At 62.6% G+C, this 26,896-nt stretch overlaps 1 protein-coding gene across 2 annotated transcripts; it reads right to left on the reverse strand.

Annotated features, from left to right (window-relative positions):
• Positions 1-235: 235 nt before the first annotated feature.
• Positions 236-13,640, reverse strand: SLCO4A1 (solute carrier organic anion transporter family member 4A1). 2 transcript variants are annotated; one of them, XM_060032622.1, is made up of 12 exons: positions 12,683-13,640; positions 11,668-11,758; positions 10,537-10,658; positions 10,024-10,135; positions 7,042-7,196; positions 5,553-5,748; positions 4,461-4,626; positions 4,182-4,354; positions 3,871-3,935; positions 3,336-3,484; positions 2,367-2,445; positions 236-1,398 (listed from the first exon to the last, which is right to left on the reverse strand). In XM_060032622.1, the coding sequence occupies exons 1-12, from the start codon at positions 13,638-13,640 to the stop codon at positions 1,172-1,174; spliced, it is 2,493 nt and encodes an 830-aa protein (XP_059888605.1). In that variant the 3' UTR covers positions 236-1,171. The 2 variants fall into 2 exon arrangements, with proteins under 2 accessions (XP_059888605.1, XP_059888606.1); XM_060032623.1 differs by lacking the exon at positions 2,367-2,445 and having other exon boundaries at positions 12,683-13,526.
• Between the last annotated feature and the right edge of the window lie 13,256 nt (positions 13,641-26,896).

Raw genomic sequence — 26,896 nt, forward strand, 5'->3', positions numbered from 1 at the left:
AGGGAGGAGACTCTTGGGTCACAGCTGCGGAGGGGTCATTTCGAGGGGTGGGGGGACACCCACCGGGGGAACCCAGCCAAGCGAGTGCTCACCCCGGGCAGCCCACGGCGAAACAAACTCACGAAAGCCCACTTGGAGGATTTGCAAAACTGCCGAACTTTGCAGATTTGTAGAAATAAAACACACGGGGCAGGAATATATGCTTTAAATATTAAAATATATTTACATACCCACAGTTTTAACTGAGATCACCCACAATAGACATTCCACGCAAGTCCCGACACCCTCCGGGTAGAATTCACAAGTGCTTAGCACACCGTCAGGTAAAAAACAAATTCTATAAATAGGTGTTTATGCAAAATACGCGTCCATAAAAACATCCTTATGCAAGTCGCTCCCGTCCTGCTGCAGCGCTGTGGCCCCAAGGACAGGAGGTGACGGCAGGTTCAGAACGCACGCAGGAGAGGGGTCCACGTGGATGTGCCCCGGGGACGGCAGCCCGCCGGCCTCCTCTGCATCAGGAGAAACACAGGAAGTCAGGGCCAGGCCGCGCACAGGATGGTGTGGACCTGCGCATAAGCACCGCCAGCTCTGGCTCACCCACGGGGGTGGGTGCTTTGTCCCTTCCACGGAGCAGCTCCGACAGCGCCAGCATCACCGGCCTAACGTCTCCAGAGAGCAGAGAGCTTGTAAACCGCCGGGCAGCCACCAGCTCCACATCCGCCCTTCAAAGGAGCGATCAAGGGGTGCCAGAAGTGTCTCCCCGAAGTCCACAGGTGGTTTCGCACTTCTCGTAACTACTGACGGAGTTACGTAGGTATCGCACACGTTGCTTTGGAAGCACAGCTGTTCGTGTTTCCGAGGGATCCTGAGCCCCCAGGGGATGCTATCTGGCTAAGTCCGTGGGAGAGGGCCAGAGTGTGAGCGGACCAGAGGGAGGCAGCCCTGCATCCGGCCGGGAAGTGGGCCGCTCCGTCCGAGCCAAGAGCCGGTCACCCCACTCTCTCTGGCGAGGTCTGGGGGGCTGGGGCAGGGGCGTCCGTTCGGACGTCTTGCGTTCGTTCTCCTCCGTGCCTTTGAGGCTCAGTCCCCCCAGACCCAGTGGCAGAGTTTTGCAGGGTCCTCAGTGCCGGGGATCAATCAGGGAGGGGTCACCCCTTCCGGGGAGAAATTAGATAGTGTTCCTAGGAAGTGTCACGGCAGGCCCGTGCCCCCGGGCAGGCGGGTGGGCTGTCAGATGTCGCTCTGGATCTGGAGGGCTGAGGGGGCTTCCTGAAGGTCCGTGGGGTTGTCGGAGGCTGAGGACTGGCTGGGCAGAGAAGCCTCCAGGCCGTCCGAAGACCCCGACAGGGGCTTGTACAGGAAGCAGGCAGTGGTGAAGAAGACGAAGCCCAGGACCTGGGGAGAAGGGAGCCGCTGGGCCTCTCCTGGGCCACCCGCCCAGCCCCGGCTTTCTCACGAGGTCCTGGGGAACCAACCCTACTCTGGCCAGAGGGTCCACCCGTTCTGCATAGCCAGTCCCTAGCCTGGACCCCAACATTGTTAGGGGGGAATGAAAAGTATGATTTGACTTAAATACAGAGGCACTGGATGAAGCGGAGGTGCTTGTCGTGGGCTGAACGGGGTCCCCGCAAAAGATGTGTCCAAGTCCTGACCCCCGGAACCTGTGAATGGGACCTTGATTTGGAAATAGGGTCTTTGTAGATGTAATTAAGTTAGGGGTCTTGAGATCACTCTGGGTTAGGGTGGACTCCAGATCCAGTGACGGGTGTCCAAACAGAGAAAGGGGAGGAAGGTTTAACACAGTGACACACCGGGAGCAGCCCCGTGATGACAGAGGCAGAGACAGGGTGAGGAGTGTACAAGCCCAGGAGCCCCAAGGATGGAGGAGCCGCCAGGAGCCGGGAGGGGCACGGGACAGAGTCCCCTCAGAGCCCCCAGGGGGGACGGGCACTGCAGACACCTTGATTTTGGACGTCTGGCTTCAAGAACGAGCAAAAAGGAATTTGTTTGAGCCACCCGGTGTGGGGTCTTTCGTCATGGCCACCCCAGAACCTAAGTCAGAGGCGGCCAGCTTCGGCGGTCCCTCCACCACAGCCACCACCTTGAGCTCCCTGGGAATCACGCGCAGCCTGGAAGATGACAGTGTGGGCGCGCGTGCCAGCCTCTGTACGCGGGTGTGTGCGTTCAGCGTGTGAACCCTGGGTTTCCTGGAGCACCGCCCAGGCAGATGGGCCTGAAGCCACAGGAACGAGAGGCTGTTTCCACTCTGTGGCCCCATGAGCGAGTGGGATAGCACTTCGGGGGTGCACCCGGCTGCCCCCACCCCCGCTAAAATTAGCACTGACTCTGGGAGCCAATCCTACCCCTGTGCCGAGGCCGCGGGGGGACTATCTGGGCAGACAGCCGTCCCGGGGTCCAGCCTGCTGCTCTGGCCGAGGGACCCTACAACACAGGGAAAAAGAAGAGCAAGGGCCGGCTCCCTGCGCGGGGTGCGTCTATTTGAACTGACCCGTTTGTCCAGAGCCGCGCAAATCCCTTCTCACACTTGGCTATTTTTAAGCTAATCTTCGGGGAGATAAACCCAAGGGTGGCTGAGAATCCTCTGTCTCTGAGGCCCCTCCCGAAAAGGCTCTGCCAGTGGGACGTTCCCGAGTCCACCCTCCACCCAAAGAAATCCAAGACATTCTTATATACCAGCCCTAGGATTTCATTTTCTTTGGGAGGTTGTGTGCCTTTTCCTCCAACGGGGGAAACTCAAAATATAAACACTGTGCTTCACCCCACGTAGCACACGCCAAGAGACACAGCAGGAAGTTTCCATTAACAGCTTGACAGCAGAGGGTCAGGCTAAGAAGCAGGACATAACTCAAGACCCACTAAGGATGGAGAAGGAGAAGCGCTGCTTGTGGACCCAGCCAGGCGACCCGGCCCAGAGCAAGCAGGCCTGCCCGGGCTCTTGCAGGGGGAGCAGTTTTGATTTCTCCAAAGCCTTAGCTGACCAGAGCCCAGGGGCAAACCACCAAGCCGGGATGGTGAGGGCCCTGGAGGGCAGGGGGTCTGGAGAGTGAGCCCCTGTGACCTGGGCCTGCTGTCCCACTTTTCCCGCCACTGGCATCACGGCATCACGATCCCCAACAACAACAGCTCAAAAGGGGGAAGGATCCCACTTCTGGAAGCCAGGCTGCAGGATGATGCCCAGGGCTCCAGTGGGAAGACCCCAGTGGCATGCCCAGGTGCCCGAGCTAGTTGGAAAAGGCTCTCGGCCCTTTGGAGCAGACTCTGGGACTCTCTCCCGCCGCCAGCGCACCGGGGGGCGAGGCCAGCCCACTCACCTTGTACGCCAGCCCTGCGATAAGCAGGTACTGGCTCATGGCCGAGTTCTGGTACACGAAGCAGGAGCCCTGCTGGCCGCACTGCGTCTGCCAGAGCAGGCATGCCTTGTCGATCACCCAGCCGAAGGCGATGGGGCCCGGGATGCCCCCTGCGGAGAGAGGCACATTCAGTACCCGGACAGCCCGCGGGGGCGTCCAGAGACCCAGACCAGGCGGGCTCTAAGGAACATGGCTTCGGCCACTGGTGTTCACAGCGGGTGCAAAGGGGGCTTAATGGTCCTTTCTCTGGGGGCTTGCCTCCACGCCGGGAGAGTCCCCACGGTCTTCGACTCTGGTGGAGCCCGTGTGTTAATGAGGAAATGGGTCCCTCTGGGCAAAAACATGGCCACGGGTCCCTCTAGCGGACGGTTAGGGAATGGAGCCCTTCCCCTGGGCGGGCACAGCCTCGTGCGGGGACGCACCCCAGCCCGGCGCGTGCCCTTGTGCGGTGAATGCACACCACAGCTACGCCCGGCTCCCTCCCACAGCACAATACCTAGAGTTCTAACCACGATCCACTGGATTCCTAGCGCAAAGGATCGCTGCTGGTCACAGACACACCTGCAACGGAAAACCGGCGCGTCAACGCCCGGGAGGCGTGGCCAAGTCACACCCCACGCCAGTGGCCGCGTCCTGGCCGAGCCCCGGGCCGCATCCCCAGGTGGCAAGCACCTCACAGAGGCAGTTAGCGCTCTCCTGCCACAGCTTTCCGGGGGGCCCGGCACGTACCCCGCAGGGGTCTGCAGAGCTCCGCCGTAGCTGCAAAGGGAAGGCTCTGGGCCAGAGGGAACCCAGGCCCGGGCTTACCGTAACGTTGCCGTTAGTGCAGGGATGCTGCTGAGGAAGGTAAAGATAATTACAACGAATATGAAAAGCAGAAGGAGGGGTTTTCTTTGACAAGTTGAAGTGCATTTCCCTGCGGTAGCATGGCCAAAACCAGAGGAAAAATTCTGAGGGACACAGCTACAGTCTCGGTACACCTGGGGAGCGCAACGACAGCGCTGATTACAGGAGGAAGGGGCGGAGGCCGCCCCGCCCCGCGTCCGGGCGCCACCGACCGCCTGGGCAGCAGCCACGCACACTCACCTTCTGGCCACCGGGGCCAGGCGAGGCCGCCTCCGGGCACCCCGCGTGGCAGGGCGAGTAGTACATGAGGCCGTCGGGGCCACACACGGGGCTGTAGTGCTCTGGCTGGCAGCCGCAGGCGGCGTTGCAGGCATCTGTCAGCCCCAGGTGGCCTTCGGGCAGGAGGCTGCGGGTGGGAGAGAGCGACAGTGGGGCGCAGGCCAGCGTGGGGTCTGGTCCCTGAGGGCCCATGTCTGCAGGTTTCCAAACTCGCTGGGTTTGTTCCACCCGAGGACCGGGGCTTCCTGCATCGCCTTGGCTCCTAGAATCGCTGGATGTGCTCAGAGCGGAGCAAACCAGCCCTGCGCGGCGCACTCCCTACCTGGCTTGGTTCTGGGCAGGCAGTGCGTTCACAGGGCTCGAAGTGCAAAAACTGCTTGAGTGCCAGGTGCAAAGCGTCCCCGTGGCCCCGGTCCCTGCTCTACAGCGCAGGCGTGGACGTTCCACAGATCGCTCACCTGCGCCCTCACAGACACGCACGCTCCCTCTGCGCTCAGATGGAGCACACTGTACGCATCGTTTCGTCCTGCTCCTTCCTTCCCGCTCAGCACTATCTGGGAGGCGCCCAAGGGCTAGACTCCTCCCTCTGCCGTGGTCCCAAGCCCTCCACCCTGCACCAACTCTTGCCTAGTTTGGCTGTAACGGTACGATGGCATCCTTGCCCTCGGCACTCACACTGCCGTCTCTACGGGGAATTCCCGGCCAGCAATCGCTCACCTGCGTCTACGTCAGGTATTCCCAAATCACCCCCAGCGGGCTGTTCCCCTCACGTTCTCAACGCAGCGACGCACGGGAGCCCCACTTTCCAAGACAACTCGTAGAGAGGAGGTGGGGCTGGGACTGTCCCGTTTTACAGACAGAGGACTGGGGCTCAGGTGCCGCGTGTGAGTGACTGGCCATCGGTCCCCGCTGAGGACACCATCCTTACCGTTACGACCATCTCCGATGACCTCACCTCAAGTGCCCGACACGCCCCGTCCTCCCCAGGGACCACCGGTGCCCCCAACAGGTGTGCAGAGGTCTCCCCTCGCCCAGGGGCCACCTGGCCCCTACCTGCCGTTGTAGCTGGCGGTCACGCCCGCCATGGGCACGTTGGGGCAGTGCATGAAGAAGACGAGGAAGGCCAGCATGCTGGTCAGGCTGCAGAGCAGGCAGAACCGGATGATGCCCGAGCCTCGGAGCTTGCACCTGCTCACAAAGAAGCCGCCCAGGAACGTGCCTCCGCCGCCCGCCGGCACCACCAGGTACCCTGTGGGGGGGGAGGGGCTCGGTGAGTCCCGGAGCCACGGGGGTGGGGCCAGCACCCCCCTGGGCCTGGTCTCCGCTTTAGCGATGGGAGACGGAGGCCCACAGCCATGGCCCCAATCTGCGTGGCGGCACCGGGCTCTGCTCTCGATGTGAGGACCCGGACCGGTGCTCACAGGGGGCCTCGGAGCCTGGGGAGGCCACCCGGCCAGCTGCTCAGAGGCCCAGGGGTGCAGGGGCAGAGCAGGAGACGGAGGAGGAGAGGTCCCTGGGCCCTGCCCCTCCCACTGGCGAGACCCAAGGACAATCGCGCTCCCCTGGCCCACACGGCCTCTGCGGAGTCTGACCACAAGGGGGTGTTTGGAGAAGCTGGTGGCCGCCCTTTGGTAGCAAGTTGGGCTTCATCGGCATGTGGCTTCCAGGCCTGCCCTGGGATGGGGTGCAGATGGGAGGGGGGGCTCTCCAAGGGCGGAGGAGATCTCAAAGACCCTGGGTGCGGTGAGCCCGTCTCCCCAGATGGAGACCGGCTCTGGGGGCAGAGGGGGGGACCCAGAGGACACAGCTGTCCCAGGAGGGCTGTCGGCCGCTGTGGGGCAGGGAAGCAGCTGGCGGGGGTGGGGCTCTTGCAGGTGGGGTCACGGCCAAGAGGCCAGCAAGGAGGGGAGTCTGGGGCACTAGTCACCGGGGAGCCCCAGTCTGACACCGTCCTCCCTGGGGGGAGGCGCTCGGCCAGCATCGACCCACATACACCTCCTGCCTGGCAGGTTCTCAATGAGGCTGTGGCTGCCCCCCCGCCCAGCGCTACCCGTGGACAGGGCCAGAAGGGGGGGTCTGAGGGGGACTCTCACTCTGGCCACTGAACGCCTCCAGTCAGGCAGGCCCAGGGCTCCAGCCTCAGGGAGACCCCAGGACACCCACTGCCTGGCTCACGGGGACCGCCAGGCCCGAGGGAGCGTGGTGGGACCTGCCACCCAAACCCTCTCCGCCACAAGCCAGGATGACGCATAAGGCCCAGGCTCTGGGTGGCAAGGGGGGCGGCAGAGAGAACGGGTCAGCAGGCCGTGTTTAGCACTTCCCAAACTGTCCTGCCCATTGCGGCGGCAGCCTTTGTAAGTGTGATTAGAGCTGTTGTGTAAGAGCCCAGACACCTGCTCCGGGGCCCCTGCCTGGGGGGACCACACGCCCAGGATGTGCGCCCCGTCTTTCTAGAAGAGACCTTCAAAGGCCCCTCAGTCTCTAAGAACCAGTGAAAAAACGGAGGACCCCCACCACCACAAGATTCAGGGAGCATTCTCACCAAACAAGGTGGCAGCTTCCGAGGCACTGAGGCTGAACTGGGACTCGAGGAACTTGGGGCCAAACGTGGACATGCCAGCGATGAGCGTGGCCTCTGTGGCCCCGGCCAGGCAGAGCAGGATGAACGTGGGGTTCTTCAGGAGGAGCCAGATGGAGCTGGATGTGGGCGGGGAATGGAGACCAGAGAGAAGAGACAGAGGGTCAGAGTGGGCCAGAGCCCTGGCCCTTCCCAACTGAGCACAAAGAGCCTGGTTCTGAGAGGGGAGTGGAGTGGGGTGTGGGAGAGCCAGGGGGCACCCCACATTTACTCCAGAGAAACCGAGAGTGGGTGTGGGGCTGGGCTGGGGCAGGGGGAGAGCTGGCACCAGGATCCAGGGCCTGTGGCTTCTTGTGAAAGCCGCTGTCACAGAGGTCGGCTGCAGTGGGGAAAGAGACCCTGAGTGACTGTGACACTGTTGAATCTGCCCCAGGGGCAGCCGGGAGAACCAGCAGAGGGGCCTGAGCCAGGAGCCGGAGGCTGCGGGGGAGGCGGCTGTCACCAAGTCCAGGACTGGGTGCCCCCCAGGAGAGGGGAACAGGGCCTGAGGGGTGGGACCACTTCTCAGTCGCCAGCTGGTGAAAAGGAGGGACAGAAATCCCTGAGGGCTTGGGCCGAGAGGCCCCTCCAGGGAGACCCTGTGTGGGCTTGGCTGTCTCTCCGACTTCTCTTGGTGTGCACCTGGGGGGCAGTGGCCGGTGTAGTGATGCCAGGGGCCTGAGAACTGGGCCTTGGACCTGGCCTGAGAGTTCCCCCTTGAACCCAGTGCACACGGCTCTGCACCCCGCCTGCCTTTCCCGGGCCCGGCCCCTCTCAGCCACCGGATGGCAGGTCCAGGACTCATGAGTGATGTGGGCTGGGGACAATTTCCCCTGGAGCCCTGGGTCCATCTCGGCGGCTCCGACAAGGCTGCCTTCGCTCACATTCTCCGTGTCTGCAGCTACGGCCTCCACCCAGAGAACCAGCCCCCACCGACCCTACGGGTCATCTTCCACCGGGAGGGAGACCCCCACCCGGCCAGCCGTCAATGCCGACACCTCCCTGTGCGCGTCAGAGCAGCACAGACACCCTGACACTCCGGTGGTCTTCGTTTTGAGGACACAGGCCAGCAGTAAACCGGATCCTGCCACGGAGCATGCAGGGTGGCCAGTTAGCCTTCGTGCCCTGGGAGGGAACTGACGCTAAGGAAGTTGCCCCCCACCCCCGGCCCCTGCGGCTTCTCAGGGTAACTGCAGAGTGGCCTCCTTCCCCGTCCTGCTTCAAACAGGGACCCAATTCCTTCAAAACTGACTTTCAAACTCAAGGACTTGAAAAGGTTTCTTTCTGGTCAACAGCCCAAGTCCCACATCCATGAAGGAAACAAGATGCGGAGGAAACGCCATCCTGGTGGGGCTCTCTGGGAGCAGAGTGCGTGCGTGTGTGCACGTGTGTGCGCGTGCGTGTGTGCACGTGCGTGTGTGTGTGTGTGTGTGTGTGTGTTGAGGGGAAGCCCAAGTGCAGCCAGTCCCTTCCCGGTCCTGCCCAGACTTGCCCAGGCTTCGGGGAGGCTCGCCTGGGCTCAGGGGCAGGTGACTCTCCCCAGAAGTATGTGAACTTCCTTATTTCTTAATCTCAGCCTGCAGATTGCTTGGCTGCAACTCCCATGTTGAATTTGCTCAGAGAACTAGTCATGACCTTGACAGAGGGCCCATGTTCCGGTAGTTATTTCACTATCAGCAACCGGTCTGGGGAACCAAGCCTGGGCATAAACCTCCTTATCTCGGGCTTCCCCCCGGGTCCACTGGGGACCAAGCTGTTGACGCCGTCGGTGCCAGTGCTCCCAGGTGGCCCTGCCCCCGCTGCACGGGGCGAGCCTGCCTTGCCTGGGCGACCCCGCCGCCCCGGCCACCGTGGCCCCGGGCCAGCTCTGCCGGCCTTGGTGACAGCCTCCTGAGTGGGCGGCTCTCCTGGGGGGTCTAACCAGGCAACGGGTGGCCAGGGGGTTCCCTGACCCCACGTCACCCCCCCGTGTTGAAGACAGACGGCGGGGGCTCATTCCCGCCACTAAGAGCCTCCACCTGCCACGTAGACACTCACGGGCTCAGGAAGTTGCGGGGCAGGTGGGCGCTCAGTGAGGCCGAGGACTCGGGCAGGGGACCCTCCGAGGGCCGCCTCCCCCTGGCCAGGAGAGCCCCCCATGGAATGCCCTGATGAGGGGCACCGGCCGGCCAGGAGGCCCCAGCCGCACGCTGTCCCTCTGAGGCCCCAGCAGCCCAGGCTCTGTTTGTCCCAACGGTGTGTGAAGACAGCACAGTAAGACCAGGTCACGTACTAGATAAACGAGAGGCCACTGCCCGAGAGGAGGGGCGGCCGCAGGGCGGCAAGGACGGGCAGCCGGACGGTCCCCTCCTTGGAGCCCCGTGGGCACGTGCAGGTGACTCCCAGTGAAACGGTCAGAGAACGGGGTGCAGGGGTGACTCCTGGGGAATGATCTTGGGGGGGGTGGTCAGTTGCTTTCCTGGGGACTGTGGACAAGCTGGCTGTGGGCAACTCGCTGAGCGTCAGGGATTCACTCCGTGACCGTGAGGCGTCAGGAAGAGCCCCCAGAGCCTGCCGTGCGGCAGCGCAGACGGGTCCCTGCGTGCGTGTCCCTGGGTCCCCCACAGGCCCGGAAAGTGAGGGGTGGGCACCATGAGGCTGAGGCCCCGGGCCTTCCGTCGCACCAGGCCCTCGGTTCCCCCAAGCCAGGAGGCTCTGTCCGCTCCCCCTTAATCCCTTAGCCCAAGTGTTGGGGCCAAGCCCTGAAGACGGTTGGGTCAGAAGGAGGTTTAGGGGCTGTGGGCTCCCCATGTGGCCCTGGAGGGGTCACAGGACTCTCCTAGCTTAGGGTCAAGACCTAGCATGTGTAGGACCCTAAAGGGTCTTCAGGACACACAGACACAGACAAGAGGCCCCCCAGGTCCTTACAGAGGCAGGTCTCTAATGGTCTTCCCGAAGTCGGGGTTGCTGGTCACCCTGTGGCTGCTGTCCTTTAACTGGTGTGTGTCAGATGCTCTCATGACCATGTAGCGCTGGGAGCCTGGAAGGATGTGAACATCTGTGAGGGGCAGAGACCAAAGGCCCCGATGCCCCTCCTCCTGGGTGTGGGACCAGCCGGTGGACGAGGGCGCCCAGACAGACGGCCCGTACAGATGCACCACGGTGACGGGTGGCAGGGATGGCGAGGTGGGAGAGAGCCAACGGGCCCAACCTGGGACCAGAGGGAGACGGGAGGTATTGAAAGGGGCGCCCATCGCCCGGTGAAACAAGCCTCTCCCGTGGTCCCCGAGCGGGCAGAGGCCGCAGGGCTGGAGGGAGCACACCGGCCGGGCCGCCCTGCCGGAGGGCAGCCCCCACCCAGAGGACGACGATCCCGGCCCCACCGCTCCTGGCAGGCAGCAGGAGCAGGGCATGGGGTGTCCCTCTGCGGGACGCACCTACCTGGCAGCTGCCGCGGGTAGCCAAGGATGGGCACAGCGATGAGGAAGGCGGCCACTCCAGTGCCCAGGAAGCCCACCCACCAGGCGCCGACCCACAGCGGGCTCTCGGTGGTCAGCTCCGTCCTGCGGGAAGAGGCACGTGGGGACAGCGTTGTGCTCACAGCATCTAGGGCACGCACGCCGGGCATCCTGCTTGCCGGTCGGTGAGAGGCGGAGACCAAGGGCTCTGCGTGAGGCCCCCGCCCTGATGCCCCACCACCCCCGGTCTGGGACCAGCAGTGGACGGAGGGCATCGGGACGGACACGGGGTGGACATGCACCAGGGGACCCTGCCCAGGCCCACTCCTTCCTCTGGGACCTGCGAGGCTGCCTCCCGACGAGGCCATAGGGGCTGGGGGCCCAGGAGGGGCAGGGCAGAGGGTGGGTGGCTGGTGCCCTGGCCTCGTGAAGCTCAGGGGGCTTGCCTGCGACCCCCGCCTGCACACAAGTGCACCTTTAAATTCAAAGGTACGTGGGAAAGAACCCTGGGCTGGACAGCCAGGTGGACAGGAGACAAGGGGCTGGCAGAGGCCAGCCGGCTGCCCCTGAGTTGTGTTCTGGGGAAGAAACTGGCGACTGAGCCAGTGCTGTGCTTTCCTGAGTTCTGTGAGCCATTCTAGCAAATTCCTAGAAGGCGGGGTCCTAGAACCCTCCGCTTTGCAGCCAGGTTGGACGGAAGCGTGGGTAACTGGGAGCCACCACTGCAGTTGGCGTCTGAAGTGTGGGTGCTCTCGCTTACCTGTGGGGTCTGAGCTGACTCCAGAAGTCAGTGTCAGATTGAGGTGAACTGGGGACACCCAGCTGGTGTCCAGAGAATTGTTTGGTGTAGACCCTCCCCCCCAAAAAAAGAACCTCCCGGTGGCAGCAGGAAATCCCCTCTTGGTTCTGCAAAGGGCATTGGAGCAATGGTGGCCTGGTCCCTTCCAGCTTCGGGAGGCCGTCCATCCGTGCAGTCCCCTCCCTCAGGCCATGCTCTCCAAGCTGCCCAGACTCCCAGGTCCACCAGAGCAAGGTCGGCCTGGACCCACCCCGCCCGGGCCGCGTCCTCCTGCCCCAAGAGTGGGCGTCTTCTCTGTGGGCCCAGGTCACTCACCGCTGGCCTATTTCAGTGTAAATATTCAGCAGGGCACCTCCGACCAGGTAGCCGGCTGCGGGGCCAAGGATGGCCGCGGTGTAGAAGATGGCTGGAAGGGAAGCAGAGCTGTCGGGGACCTGCTGCGCCCTCTGCGCCACCCCTCCGGCCCCGCTTGCATTTCTGCACCTCCACCCCATCCCCAGGCATGAACTCCTTGAAACTGGGGCTTCGTTGCACAGCCTCCACTGTGTCTGATATCGGCTGGCATCAGTCTTTCAAGGTGTTTTAAAATTATTTCCCTCAAGCCCCTATAGACACCATTTGGACTCTTTCCCCCTCAGAAGAGCAAAGATCCTAAGACTCATTTTGCAGGATGAGGGCGGCACCCGTGCAGCGCTGCAGGCTCACCCGGGTCCCAAATGCCCCCGGAACGGCAGCCGCTACGTGACACGGATGAGCAGAGTCCAAGGTGGACGTAACGGAGCAGAACAGCGGGCAAATCTGGCCGGGCCGGGGCGTCGGCCGCGGGCTCTCCACTGACCCCGACCCCTTCCCTGGGAGAGCTGACCTCGCAGGAGGGATTTGGAGAAGCGGCTGGCCTGAGGCTGAGAACGCGGAAATCTCACCCCAGATAAACGAGAGGGTCTCGGGGGCAGCTCGGGGCTCGAGCCCAACCCCCGAGGGCGGCGTGGCAGCACCCAGGTCTGCAGCGCAGCCACCAGCCGAGCCCGGCTCGCGGGATCTTAGTTCCCTGACCAGGGATCGAACCTGGGCCCCCTGCAGTGGCAGCGCAGAGCCCTCACCACCGGACTGCGAGTGTCCGCGCTCCAGACCCTGTGGGATGTGCCAGGGGTCGGGCCGAGGCTGGCGAGCACCACCTCCATCACCTGAGGTGTCACCTCGCCTAGGAGCACCTGGGGCCATTTGGGGCCGCGTGTGGCCAACAGGGACACGCATGTAGGGGGCTTGGACGGGGCAGGGCTCTGAGTAGATGGCCGGCTGGCGTCACCACCATCACACCCGAACCACTCACCGATGTAGACAGGCGAGTAGCTGGACTTGACATTCTCGTCCAGGTAGGTGACGCCCAGCGTGTAGAGCGGGGTGGCGCCCACGCCGTGTAGGAACTGGCCCAGCATGAAGACCAGCTGGTAGCTGGACAGGCCAGAGGCGTGGCCCCCGCAGGTTGCGCTGCGGTTGGCCCGGCACGTTCCGACGGCCTCGTCCACCTGCACCTCATAGGGGCCGGTGGTGAAGTGGGGCAGCGAGAAGACCAGCGAGCCAGCCCCCATGACCAGCACGCCCCAGCCCAGCCAGCGGGGCTTGTGGCCGCGGCCCCCGAAGTAGCCCACGAAGGTGAGGCAGAGGCAGGCGGCCACGTCGTAGGCGCTGGCGATGAGGCCGCTGTGGTAGCTGTGCAGGTCGTAGCGCCGCTCGATGGAGGTGATGACGGTGTTGATGAAGCCGTTCACGGTCATGCCCTGCAGGAAGGAGGCCGCGCACAGGAATAGCAGGAAACCCCGGGGTGTGTTGAAGGCCTGCAGGCACGTGGGCGCGAAGGCCCGCCAGCCGCAGGCCTCGTCCGGCCGCCCCGTCGCCACGTAGCGCACCTCCCGGGCCGCCTGGGGCCCGTGCTTCTCGGGCTGCGGCTGGCACAGCGGCTGGCTCAGGGGTGAGCCGAGGGACGCCCGCCTGCTGGGGGGCATGCAGTCACACTCGCTGTTGGTGGCCAACGGGGGGCCGGGGAAGACCAGCTGCGGCATCTCCGAGGGCGTGACAGCGACGGCAGCGGGAGTGGATGCGGAATTCCAGCGGCGGTCCGATCTGCGGGAAGAATCCATCTCCAGGAGAACCCTCCCCCGGCCTGTCCCCGGGGGCACCGACGGCTCTGCCTGTCCGCTACCCAGCCTAGTGAGGGCAGCCCCCGGCCTGAATGAGGCCACAGAGCTGAGAGTGGAGCTGAGACACAGAAGGACTGAATCAGACGCCATGTGAGCCCCTGGTGCACCCCGACCCGCACCTTCCCCACGGTCTTGGCTCGCTGGCCTGAGCTGTGCGCTCCGCCAGGGGCAGCTGACCGCGCCCGCCCTCAACTCCACGCCCGGCCTCCATCTTCCCTGAACTCACACCCGGCCGGCCTTGTGCTCTTTAGCATGAAAGGGAAATCCAACTTAGTCCAGCGTGTGGAGAGTGTGGGAAGTGAGGAAGGGGGTACAGGCAGGCCCACCCGGGCCGCCGGGACGGCACCTGGCGGGAGGGTGGGCTGGCGCTGGGCCTCGCCCGTGGCTGGTCTCTCGAGATGCTGAAACCGCTGCAGGTCGCAGCCCCGCAGACAGGTTCAAGGGACACTGTGCCAGCGCTCCATCTTTCTGCAAACTCCCAGCCCGGCCTCTTCCCGTTGCCCTATCTGGGCCCTCACTTTGACTCCCAGCCCACGGACCAAAAGGAGCTCAGTCGGGCCTGAGAAATGGCTGCATCTCGAGGCTCCCGGGGCTCCCAAACACCCCCAACACCCCCAAGCTTTGAGAAAAGGCGGGACCTATTGCCAGGTAAACAGATCTTTCCGGACCCCCCAGGTGGCAACAACCACTCTGCATCTTAAGAGGAAAAACGCTGACTTTCCCGACAGAAGTAAGCCGGTCGGCACAGGTACAGTCGCTGTGACAGGAAACACCTGACCCTGGTTGTACCCACAGCCCCGGGGGCCCCGTGCGAGGGTCTTCTGCCGAACTCAACACACTTCCATCGGGTTACCTCTCGCTCTGGGCTGAACCGTGTCCCCTGGAATGGGAGTGATTTGGAGGGGGCACCTCTAAGGAGGTGACAGGTAAAATGAGGTCACGGGGGCGGGCCTGGTTCACTGCGGCTACTGTCCTTTAAAGGAAGGACTCTGGACCCAGACAGGCACACAGGGAGAACCCGCTGTCGGCCACTCAGGGCCCGAGGCGGCCCCAGACCCCCCACCGCGCACGGGTGTCAGTGGTGTCGGGAGAGGCCGCTGCCCAGAGGGCTGCCGCTGCCCCCAGACTTGTCTCAGATTAGGCTTGGTGGACCGAGTCCTTCAGGCAGCTAGTCACAGAGCACCACTCTGCTGGGCCCCGAGCCGGGGACGTGGAGGGGCAGAACGGTGGTCCCCACCCCCGGCCCGAAAAGATACATCCTCCCGACCTTGAGCATGACCTTATTTGGAAAAAGTGTCTTTGCACATGTGATCGGTGACTTGAGATGAGGTCCTCCTGGCTTGGGGAGGGCCCCAAATCCAGCGACAGTGTCCTTATTAGAGAAGCCACGTGACGGCGGAAGCAGAAACTACAGTGATGAGGCCACAAGCCAAGGACGCCTGGGGGAAGCTGGAAGAGGTGGGAAGGACCCTCCCCCGGAGCCTCCAGAGGGAGGGCAGCCCTGCCCCCACCCTGACTTCTGACTCTTGGCCTCCAGAACTGGGTGGGGAAGAGAGTTCTGTTCTTTTAAGCCCCCAGTTTTTGGTCCTTCGTTGCAGGACGCTCACGCAGCCCCCAGGAGGCCCGGCTTCCAGGAGACCACAGGCCTGGAGGGAGGTGGAGTCTAACAGACACTCAGAACAGGACGTGAGCCCAGAGGTGAGTGCAGAGGGCGGTACCACTGAGAGTCCTGGGCGGCGGGGCGGGAGGGGACATGGGGTGCCTCTGGGGGAGGTGCACCTGGCAGGGGCCCAGCTGGCAGAGGGCAGAGAGGACTTTTCCGCCATGCTGGCCACGGGCAGGTCCTTCAGCCCTTGCGACGACAGGCTTTCGGCTGCTGTGGGCTGGTCTCGTTTGTTCGCTTGCTTTGTTTTGTTTTGTTTTTTGTTGTTTGGCCAAGCCACGTGGCATGAGGGATCTTAGTTCCCGACCAAGGATCGAACCTGTGCCCCCTGCAAGGGAAGCTCAGAGTCCTAACCACTGGGCCTCCAGGTTAGGACTGTTTTTAAACAAAAGATTGGCTTTACCTTGTGTTAACCTTGCCAACTGGGAAGCGGTCCAGGGTGAGGGGAGTGGGCCGTGGTGGGACCACACCCAGGTCTGGGAGGCAGTTTTGCATGTGGGGGGGTCTGGGAGCTCCGCCTCTCCTGATCCCCTCGCACCCTGTGCGTTGAGGCTGGGACGCCAGGTCTTTCTGCCAGACCTCTGCCTCTCCTCCGCTGCGCCGTCTTAGCTAATTTTAGCCTCAGCCCGGCCTCCTCTCCTGCCTTCCCTGGGGCCAGGCCGTGGGCACAAATGCCATAAGACAACGCAGCATCCCACTTCCTGGCGGAGTCTGGGCTCCACGCACAGCCCAGCGCACAGGAAAGGGAAGTGGGCCCAGAGGAGTCAGGAGTTTCCCCAAGGCCACACAGCCATCCAGGGCCAGTTAGGACGAGACCACGTGGTCCGGCTTCAGAGCCCACGAGCGTGTTGGCTGTCCTCGCCAACGTTTCACTCAAAGAACCACGACCAACTGTGTGGCATTGACACACGGGGCCAAGTCTTTGCTCTGGAAACTGGCACTGCCAGGCGATCGGCAGCCAGATGTCGAGGCCTCCCGCCTGAGTCATTCCCCAGGGCCCGCGGCCACGCCCAGGGCTGTATGTGCAGAGCCGCCACCCCCTCCGTGCACCCTGGTGCGCCAGGCTCGGCCACGCGGACGAGGAGGGTGCCCACGGAAGGAGCAAAGTTCACGCCGCGTGAAGGACCGTCAAGCCTCCAGGAGGGACAGAAAGCCACGCGCCTGCTCCCAAAGCAGGCACTGTAGGCACCTGGGCCGCCGTGGAACAGAGCAGACGGTGCAGGCGCGAGCCCCGAGACAGCACAGTGCTGCTTCCCACCAGCCCCGCGGCTCAGACGGGCTCCCGAAACAGAAACGCGGAAAAGGCTCGACCTCGCCCAGAGGCGGCCGCGTGTTCGTGCTGTGGGGATGCATTCCCCCGCCATGTGCACGCACACACACCCATCTGTGCACACACCTTCCACATGGAAACACGTGAACACATGCACATAACCAGCAGGGCCCTGGACCCCTTCCCAGCTGGGGTGGCCCCAAAGGGAAGGCATCCAAGCGGGCCGAGGGGCAGCAGCTGCTCTGAGAGGTCGCTCCAGCGGCCTGTGGGGATGGATGGTCAGTGCTGGGCCGGGGAATTGTTATTGGTGGGTGGGCCTTCCTAGGAGGGATCTGCAGAAGCGCCTCCCCCCAGCTCTGGGCTTGTTTAACCATCCCGCCCGTCCCCCGCAAGGAGAAATGCAGGGGCCGGGACGGGAAGGATCGGACCCCAGCAGGGCTAAGGGGGCGGCCAGATCGCTGAGCTAGCGCAACTAGGGATGGTCATGAAGAAATAGAGTCCTTCCTATTTGAAAATAAAACCCTCAACAAGACTCCAGTCCCACTGGTGTGTGGCCCAAACAGCTCCACGTCAGCGTAAAGTTTACCTGAGCTAAGAGCTCTGATCTCTGACGTAAACACATAAAGTCAACCTGCAGTCCCGCACATCACTTGCTTGTTGATTCAGACTGAAAATCCCATCTTAGACACCAGCCAGGCGACCGGCGTGGTCACCACCCGCACGGGATGAGAAGCAGATGGCGCCGCTCGGGTGGGCAGCCCCGGGCTCTCCTCCCTGGGTCCATCAAGAGCGGCTGTGATGGCCAGGACACAGCAGCCTGAGTGCGGACTGCACGCCCCCGCCCACCTTCGAGGCAGCGCGAGGACAGCGTCGACCCAATCTCTCACTAAGCCCAGATTCTGCTCCACCTGCTGTGTTCCAGCCGGAAGGCGTTCACCCTCACAGCAGCGTCTTGATCAGAAAGGAGGCTGGGCCCTCCCATGACGCAGGCGCTGAGGTGTGAGGTGTGGTGGGGGTGGGGGGGAAGGCGGACAGAAACACCTGCGACGTGGGGCCAGTGTGTCTGGAATGTCCCCTCCGTCGGCAGGCAGCGCCGGATCCTGGGTCCGGGCTGTGTGACACCTGGAATCTCACAGCCACGAGGACGGTCACACGTTCTCGGGTCTTCAGGGGGAGATTCCCGAGTTTGTACCCAGATCTCATGCGGCTGTGCCCGGGCGACACTTGCTGGGCGTGTACGGTGTCAGGAGGCGGCTCCAGAAATGGACACGGACAGTCATGTTGACGCCTGCCCCGGACTTAAAGGACACTTTGCTGTGTGTGCAGCTCGAGGACTGAATCTCACGGCAAAGGTCTGCGGCATAAACGGGCCTGCAGGAGCTGCCAGCTCCGGCACGAGGGCATCTCAGCCGCCGCGGCCGAGTCCAGGACGCAGACTCAGACGTGGAGTGGGTGGGCACGGCCAGCTGCTCTGTCTTGGTCTCCTGGTCATCAGCACCCTCACGACAACGCTGCTGGGGCCTGGGGGTGCAACCCAGGCCACTCGGGGTGATTTCTTTCCTGGACATGCTTCTGAGAGGGCCAGAGTTGACTCCCCGCGGGGCTCAGCCAGGAGAAGGTGACTTCATGGCTGGTGACTCCCTGCAGGTGGCCAACACCCATTAAGGCCAGGCTGGTGGTCCCGAGGCCATTGCCTTTTGTTCCTCTGTCTCAGGTCCCTGTGGTCAAGCTGGTGGGAGGGTGACAGGGGCTGCAGAGTCCAGTGGCAGCACCACTTAGGTGCCAGCTGGCTCCCCCAAGGAGTGGACACCACGGCTGGGCTTGGGGTGGAAGTCAGGCCTCCCCACCAACTCCCCCTCTGGGCACTGAGAGTGTGCACGTGGCCTACGGTCCCCTCTGGGCACTGTGAGTGTGTGCACGTGGCCTATGGTTTCTCTCCGCTTGGAAATCGTTTTAGCAAAAAAGCGTATCTGCTTCCCACCTGCTGCTGAGGCCTGATGCAAGGTGTGGTGCCTCTTCCAGGACCTGAATTCTCAGGCTTGGCCGGTGGTTGAGCGGGGCCCTGGTGACTGCAGCCAAGCTGGGTGGAGACTGCACCCCAGGAAGGACGGGCCAGCTCCCGCCAGCATCCCAGGTCCAGTGCACAGGTATCCTCACCTGAGAGACCCCGATGCCATCTAAATCCCGGCCTCTCCTCCCTCCCCTCTGCGGAGCCCACGCCTCAGAGTCTGGTGCCCGGTCCATGATCTCAGAGCCAAGAGCGGAATGATTATAGCTTCTACCTGTCAGTCTGGTGGGTCCCAGGGCGCCCAGACGTTGCGCAAACATTCCAGGTGCGGCTGTGAGGGCGGTTCTGGAAGGTTCTGGAATCAATTAGCATTTGAACCGGTATATTTAGAGCCCGTGGGCCTCATCCAATCAGCTGAAGGGCTGAATAGAACGGAAAGGCTGAGCCCTGAGCTGCCCTGCAGGGCTGCCTTTGAACTGGGACCGGCTTTGTCCTGCCTTCACTCACATGGAAACATCATTGCTCTCTCTGGGTCTTGAGGCTGCCGGCTTTCAGACGGCAGCCACGACATCACCTCTGCTGGGCCTGCAGCCTGCCGACCACGTATCTTACAAAGTCACGTGGGCTGAGCTCCTAGAATTAGTCTCTTTCTATAGCGACCTATCTGCTACTGGCTGGGCTTCTCCGGAGACCCCTGACTCATGCAGCAGGTAGTCCTGTGCCAACACCTGCTTGTGCGAGGCCTGTGCCGGGCGGCGGGTTTGGGGACCGCGGGACACCGTCCTGCCAACAGGAGCTCACAGCTGCCACACCCAAGGCTGTCCCGAGCCAGCGGCAAACTGTCCCGGCTGCAAATCCAAACAGCACGGGCTGCGGAGAGCCGGTGGCAGCAAGACACACACAGCCTGGAGCCGACAAAGGCCGGGGAGCCGGGCTGCAGGGCAGGGCGCCTGACAGCACGCCGCCACCATCACATCGACGCCCGTCCCACGGCCCAGCTCAGCTGAGCCCCCTCCTGCGCACGGCACACCCGTGAAATCCCCCACCACGGGCGCACCCACGTTAGGGATGTGACTTCCACCCCCCGAGCCGGGCACCCTCCCCCGGGCCCCGTGCTGGACCGCCGCCCTAGGACAAAGTCTCCGGGGTGCTCCAGCCATGTGACCCCCAAACTGGGGCAGCAGGGCGCTGGCGGCCCTGGAGCACCCGCTCAGCCCTCAGGCAGGCCTCCCTGCTGTTCTGCTGCCAGCATTCTCATGGAAAGACGTCTGAGGCCGGGAGCAGCTCTGATGAAGCCTTTGACAGCTCTCCTGGCCTTGGAGAGCCCCTCCTTGTACAGAGAAGGGACTGTCCTCCTCGCAGGAGGCACGCAGCTCTCCCCAGGGAGCCCCCTCTCAAGGGGGAATCTTGTCCCACCCTCCCGGGCTGTCCCCAGCCAGGTGGCAGCAGGTCGGCAGCAGGTGGAGGGACCGTGGGAGTATGCCCCACTGCCGGAGGCCTCCCTCCCCTGTCCCCTGGGGAGAGTCAGAGCCTGCGGGATTAGGCAGGCTGATTGGCAGGGGGGTAACGTGTACCCTGGGGCCTCAGGCCAGCAGCTCTGCACCCGGGGCTTCAGCTGGGTGAGTGAGGGTGTGTACGCGTGTGCACACGTGTGAGCGTACTTTTGTGTGTGTGCACGGCTATCTTAGAAGGAAACCACAGGTTTCTTCGGACTCCCAAGCTGGCCTGGCCCATCAGCTGAGCCCAGAGGCGTCTGTGCCGAGGAACTCCCGGCCCCTCCCCCACGTTGCCTACCCCCACCCCGCTCCGCACAGCCTCACAAGCGCCCCCCCCCCCCCGACAGCTGTATGGTAGGAGGTCAGGGGCCCCCACTTGGATGGCTCGCTGTAGCTCCACCTGTGAGAGCTGAGATGCTGGCGTCAGTCACTACCTGCTGGCTCTCCAAGTCGAGTTGCTCGGAATTGGGCACTCAGACGGGACCGGATGCCAGCCCAAGACCTCGTTCATACGGCCCTCATCCTGCCTCGTTCACATGGCCCTCATCCTGACCTCCAGGCTCCCAGCCGCCTCACCACAGCGGCGGGGAAGGGCGTGGCTGGGATCTGCCCAGCACCTGCTGCAGGGACTACACCCGAGGAACCATGGATTAGGTCATAGCCGCCCGGGACGGAAGCAGCCCCGTGAAGAATTTCCAGACGATATCTGCCAGCCCTGCCCGGCAGGACGGGTCCTGCTGATTCAGGGCAGTCAGGGGTGCGTGGGTCCGACCAAGAGGGCTCTCCCTTCCCTCCCTCCAGCAGCACGTGGGAAAGCTGGGCTGTGGAGGCCCAGAGGCATCCCGCCTGCATCCCACAGGCCTGGACTGTCCTGGCCAAATGCTCTTGTCCCCTTAGGTGCCGCCCATCTTTCGGTGGCAGCAAAAGACACCCTGCTCTGTGTCAGGCCTGGCCCTCCTGGGCCTCCTTCTCCCCCAGGAACAGAGCTGTAAAACGTCTGGAATCACACAAATGTGGTTCAGACCTCTCCACCACGTTCTGCCTGTGTGACTTTGGACAAGTGCCTCGGTTTACTCATCTGTGGAATGGGAGCGATAGTAGCTCCCTCGTGGGTGGTGGTAAGGATCCGATGAGACGACGCTCAAAGCACGCAACACAGGGCCTGAGCATCCTAAGTGACCAACAAAGACGCCTGTGGTCATTATGATTGCTGCCGGTGTTAGAGTCACCCTCCAACCCGGCTAAAACCAAGTGCTTTCTCTCCTCTGACGTCCATCTGCCCCAGGCTGCACAGAGGAAACCTCACGGCACCGCCATGCTCACGGCTCACCGCCCCACCAGCCCCCGGGAGCCAGTTTCTGATTAGACAGAGGAAACCCAAGTTCCCCAAAGCGCCGCGAAAAGCGGCCACTAGGAAGTTGGTTCCTTCACTGTGGAAAACTACTGCAGCTCCTGGTGGCTCCAGACAGAAACAGGCCCATCACCAAGTCTGACCTTGGCAGCAGGAGCCTCCAGGCACTCACATGGGGGATGGGGCCCGGACCCCACTGCCTGATGGGCTCCTCCCCACCGGCTTCCACACCGCCCAGGCTGGAAATCTCAGCATCTGCCTAGGTTTTCCCGTCCAGAGCCAAGTGTGCCCACTGGGTGCAGAGGGTGGGCCCCTCGTTTCCATCCTCCCTCAGCCTCCGCCTGGGCCCAGGGGCGCCCGGTCTTCCAGTGCCGGCTCTCTACCGGACGCGGGGACCTCGCGTAGTGGGGCGGGGACAGGGGTGTGGCCCGTATCGCCCAGGCTGGGACCAGTCCCTCGCGCCCACCCAGTAGCTCGGCCCGCGGGGCCGGCTCCGCCCGCGCTCCCCTCCCCGAGGTGCCTGGAGCGCGGCTGGCGCGAACAAAGCCCTGCCGCCCGCGAGAAACTTCAGTTCGAGACGATTTCCTCCTTGACTCAGCGGCAGCGGCATCCGCCGCAGGTGTGGGCCCCGCCGCAAGCCTGCAGCTCCGGGAGGCTCATCTGTCCCTGGTGCGACTCTCGTGGCCTGCGCCCGCGTGCGCGCCCGGCCACCTGCCCCGGCCGCTAGCCCTGGCCGCTCCCCCCATCCCCGCCTGACCCCAACCACCATCCATTCCCTCCCCCTCGGCCTGCCTCCTCGGAAGCTCCCCGCCTGGGGAGCGGGCAGCTAGAAGGGGCGCATTGTGCAGCCGATTCCCTGGAGGCAGGCGGGATGTGGGGTGCTGGTCCGCGCTCGGTCCCGCCTTCCCGGCCGCGGAGGGGCTTGGGGCGCACTGCCGGCGCCCCGAGTCCCGCCCCGCGCGGCCTCCCCGATCCCCTGGTCCCCGCCCAACGTCTGAGGGCACCTGCCGCGCTCCTGACATCAGCAGGTCTGGGCCCGGCGCACCTGGGCGGCGCGCCCACGAAGGTGGCCTGACCCTCCGCGGCCCACGCTGCCCCGAGCACTCACCGTCCAGAGGACCCAGCCGCCGCGCTGCGAACCAAGCTCTGGCTGCCGCTCAGCGCTCACTCCAGCTTCATTCATCCTCTCCCGGGCCCGCCCCGCCGCGGGGAGGAGGCTGCCCGGCCTCACCTACTGCGGCCAATGGCTGTGCCGAGCGGTCTGGGGCCGCGCCCCCCCCGGGCCCGCCCACTGAGAGGTGACAGAGGCCTGAGTGCGCGGCTGGGGAGGGAGCTGGCGAGGGGCGGGGCCCGGGACTGGAGCAGGGAGGAGGGGGCGCGAGACCCGACGGGGCGAATGGAGGAGGGGCGGGGGCTGGGACGCCCCTCCATCCCCCAGGTCGCCGCCGCACGGGCGCCGGCGCGCGCGTTCGCTGACTAATCCCTCCCAACCCCAAGAGACCCCGATCTCCGAGCTACAGGCTGGGAAACCGAGAGCCGAGCGGTGAAGTGTGTTCCCCAGGCCGCGCGACTACTCAGTTTCGAACTGACTCGGAATTGAAGCAGGGCGTGTAGGGCCGAGACCTTTGGGAGAGGACGTGGGAGGGAGGCAGTTTCCCGCACTACCCCTTCGGCAAGGCCACCTGTGGCCAGGTGGGGGCCGGGGCAGAGGCGCAGGAGTGGTCTAGACCCAGGTCCGGGCTGGGACGCCCACCTGGGAGCAGCCCCTGTGGTGGGCCCCCGGCGCCCGTGGGAGTTGGGAATGCGGCTCTGGGGACGTGCCCTGGGCGCACGGCGGGGCCAGCACCTTCCCCTGGGGAATCAATCCACTGTTTTCCGTCTGTTGCCTTTTCAGTAAAACGATCCTCTTTTGACGTCAGCGCTGAGGTCAGGAGAAGGGGAGGCACCAGACACACTGCCCTCAACAGGGGGGCCTGTTTGAATCCTCCCAATATTCCTGCTGTGTGACCTTGAACACAGTGCTTAATTCCTCTGAGCCTCAGTTTCCTCATCGGTGAAAGAGGAGTGACGATGGGGCTTCCTTAAAGGGCTGTGGAAAACACTGAGTGAAATAAAACAGGGCCAGAGGTTGGCCCATGTAAGGGCTCCTAAGAGTTGCCAGGAAGTGACATATTAATAGCCGATCACAGTCACACTCCACAATGTTTCCTTTAAATCAATTTATTTTAAAAAGAAGCCTACAAAGGTCAACCGTGTGTGTGTGTGTGTGTGTGTGTGTGTGTGTGTGTGTGTGTGTGTGTGTATTTGAATCCTGAGATAAGTTGGGTAAGGGAGCAATGACCAGTGTGACCTTAGCCTGGTAAAGCCCGTGGAACCGCAAAGGAGATGCAAGAGGCTGGCCTCTTCCTGTGCGGGGGTGGGGAGTCAGAACTAGAGAAGGAGGCGCTGGGGCTTATGGGAGACTGTCCCGCTCACAGTTAATTGTGAGATGCTCTTCCTCAGTGCTGGGCTTTTGCCACTCACATCTGGTGCTGGGAGTCCCTCGTGATGTCTGCAGGGCTCCCGGCCGCCTCCACGCCTCCACTCCTGGAAGCTGGGGCGATGTCCAGTTACTCCTAGAAGACTGGTCTCCGCTCCTGGCACTGCCCTTTAAGAGTAAAAAACCAGCAACTGTTGTTCCTGGATGGAGAAGTTCCCTCCAAGAGGATGAGGGACTGCTGGGGAGTCGGCCGTTCTGCCTGGAGAGGAGGCTGCTGGGAGTGGACGGGTGCCCGCTCCATGAAGATTTCCCCATGAGGACAGGGAACTGAGCTGCCCTGCAGACCTGGGCTCAGTGTGGAAACTGCTGGGAGCAGCGTTTCCCAGGAGAGCCGAATGGAGATGCTTTTTGTAGGTAGTGAGCTCCCTGTCACGGGAGGTGTGTGAGCAGAACTAGCCCACCTTCTGACGGTGATGCCGTGAAAGCATTTCCAATGGCAGAAGCAGGATCAGACTTGGGGTTTCCAAACTTCATTTTGGATTTTATTCCTTGAGACCATTATTTACACTTTTTCTTCCTCTGAACAATTTATGTATTTTATTAAAAGAGTGAGTTTAGTTTTAAAAAGGTAAATCTGTGTCATTACCATAAAAAATGGGCACAAGAGAAAGTGGTATTTGACGTTAGCCAAGTACTGCCGCCTGAGAAGGGCCCCCGAGCCTTAGACCTGCTCTGACGTTAGCCAAGTACTGCCGCCTGAGAAGGGCCCCCGAGCCTTAGACCTGCTCTGACGTTAGCCAAGTACTGCCGCCTGAGAAGGGCCCCTGAGCCTTAGACCTGCTCTGACGTTAGCCAAGTACTGCCGCCTGAGAAGGGCCCCCGAGCCTTAGACCTGCGCGTTCCTTGTTTGTAAAGGGACACTGGCGAGTGTCAGACAGGTGCTGGAGATGGACTGTCACTAACAAGACGTTTTCTTGGATGTGACCGGCACAGAGCAACGAGAGGGTGGAAGGAGCCAGCTCCCTCGGGCCATTGCGTCCATTACCCACAGGCCACACAGGCCCTCACCCGCCCTGGGGGGAAACACTGGCCCCGAGGCCCCCGAGGAGCCCTGTCTTGCTGGACCGTGTCTGCACCAGGGATCCTCCCACAGGACTCGGCTACGGGCACAATTTGAAAGGTAAATCGGGGACACACATTTCAGGTGTGTTAATGCAAAACGCAGATCTCTGGTGCTCAAGGCGAACCCTGAGCTCAGGCACCTTGAGGGGCCCCGAGAACACCTGTGCACCCTGGGACCACGTGCTGTGCAGCCCCGGATGCCAAGGGGTCCAAGATCTAGCTCAGACCCCCCCGGCCACCAGCACCGTGGGCTCAGGAGACTCTGTCCTCGCCTTGCAGGAGCTAGGAGGCGTGGGAGGAGGCCCTAGAGGTCACCCGCAGAGCACAGCAGCCTTTGAGAACAAGGGTAGCCTGATAAAGTGTCCTGGAACATTCTGAACTCGCTAAGTTCTATCCCGGTGGGGCTTTGTCTGCAGAGGAAGTCATTAAAAGGGAAAGAAAGCACGAACCCAGGTCCCTCTGGCTCCCCTCTGCTGCCTGTCCCGGCAGCTCTAGGGGCTCAGAATAGGCGCTTCACACTTTTATGGTCAATCACGGTCCTCCGGCACAGCGTTTGGAGCCCCTCCGCCCAAGAACCGAAATGGAGGAGCTGGAGCGGACACACCCCCTCTCTCCACGGACTTCAGCTGGCTCTATGGACATCTCACTTTGGGGAAAGTGTGTCTCCGCCTGAGATCAGAAGAGAAGTGAAGAGAGAGAGAGACAGAAACTTTCTCCATGTCGTTGGAGACAGGAAGCTCCCCCGCTGCCACACGAGACTTGACACCCCAGTCTGGTGTCTGGCCCGGAAAAGGGACCATCAGACATGGTATCTGAAAACAACATAGCTTAGCGAGCGTGCTGTATTTGAAGAACACTTAAAATCCTATGTTCACGTCTATTTTGGTGAATTTTGCATATGTATCAGTTGAATCATTTGAAACTGCCCATGTTCTTCCTTTTTTGACTTCCCAAGATGTCCATTTCCGCCTAATGACAACTGACACCACACCTCAGAAATGATGCAAACATGTTGCAACAAAGTAGGCTGATTTCACTGTTTCGCATGAGAAAGAGGATTTTGCTGAAGGTTAAGGAGGTCAGGCTTGGTTACAGACAGTGGCTGTGTGAGCTGTTGTGATCTGTCAGACGCTGTGGCCAGGTGAGGATGAGTATTCAGTGCGGTCCAGGTGTGGGCTGACAGCTGGCTTACCGAAGAAGAGAATCATGAGGTCAGAGTGGTCCCAGGAAGAGACTCAGCCCAGAGACGTCCAAACTTCCTGGAAGGCAGAGCTTCATGGGGGATTAAGCTTGGCAGGTGAGAGGAGGGCATGGGCCGCTGGGAGGGTCTTTGGTAGCAAGAGTCTATGTATGGTCAAACCGTTTTCTGTCCTCAAAGTTGTAATTCCACCCTAGGCGGGGAGAGCCCCTTTGCAGCAGAGCAGACGGCTCTGGACTCTGCACGGCTGCCTGCTGACCTTTCCCTGGGTCGCTTTATCAGCTTCCGGCACCTCTCACAGCGCTCAGTGCCGTGCTGGGGGTGCGCAGGCCCTCCACTCAAGCTGCCACCGTCGTGGCAGGATCTCTGTGCTCCAACAGCACCGCTTTGCTAACCTCTGATGTGAACGGAGATGTCGGCCTCGGGGGCTGGGACACCGTCCAGCTCGGTGCAAGCACCTGTTGGCTGGTCCAGGCAAATTGTGAAGGGCCGACTCGGGGCCACAAACCTCCCCCCTGCTCCTCACTCTTTGTGTCTCCCCGGCAAGGTGACTCGGAGTTTCAATTCCATCTTTGTCTTTTTTAGAGTATCTGCGGCCTTTGAAGGCAGCTGCTGGGGAATCGGATTCCCCTGCACAGGTCCCGGGCATTCTCCCAAAACGCTGGTGGACGCGGGAGGCTCTCCCTGGGGTTACAGATTCACAGATAAGCCACACGGAGCAACATGCGTTTACCGTCCAAAGGCTGCCCTTCTGGCGGC

Source organism: Delphinus delphis, chromosome 15 (genome assembly GCF_949987515.2).
Source record: "Delphinus delphis chromosome 15, mDelDel1.2, whole genome shotgun sequence".
NCBI lineage: Eukaryota > Metazoa > Chordata > Mammalia > Artiodactyla > Delphinidae > Delphinus > Delphinus delphis.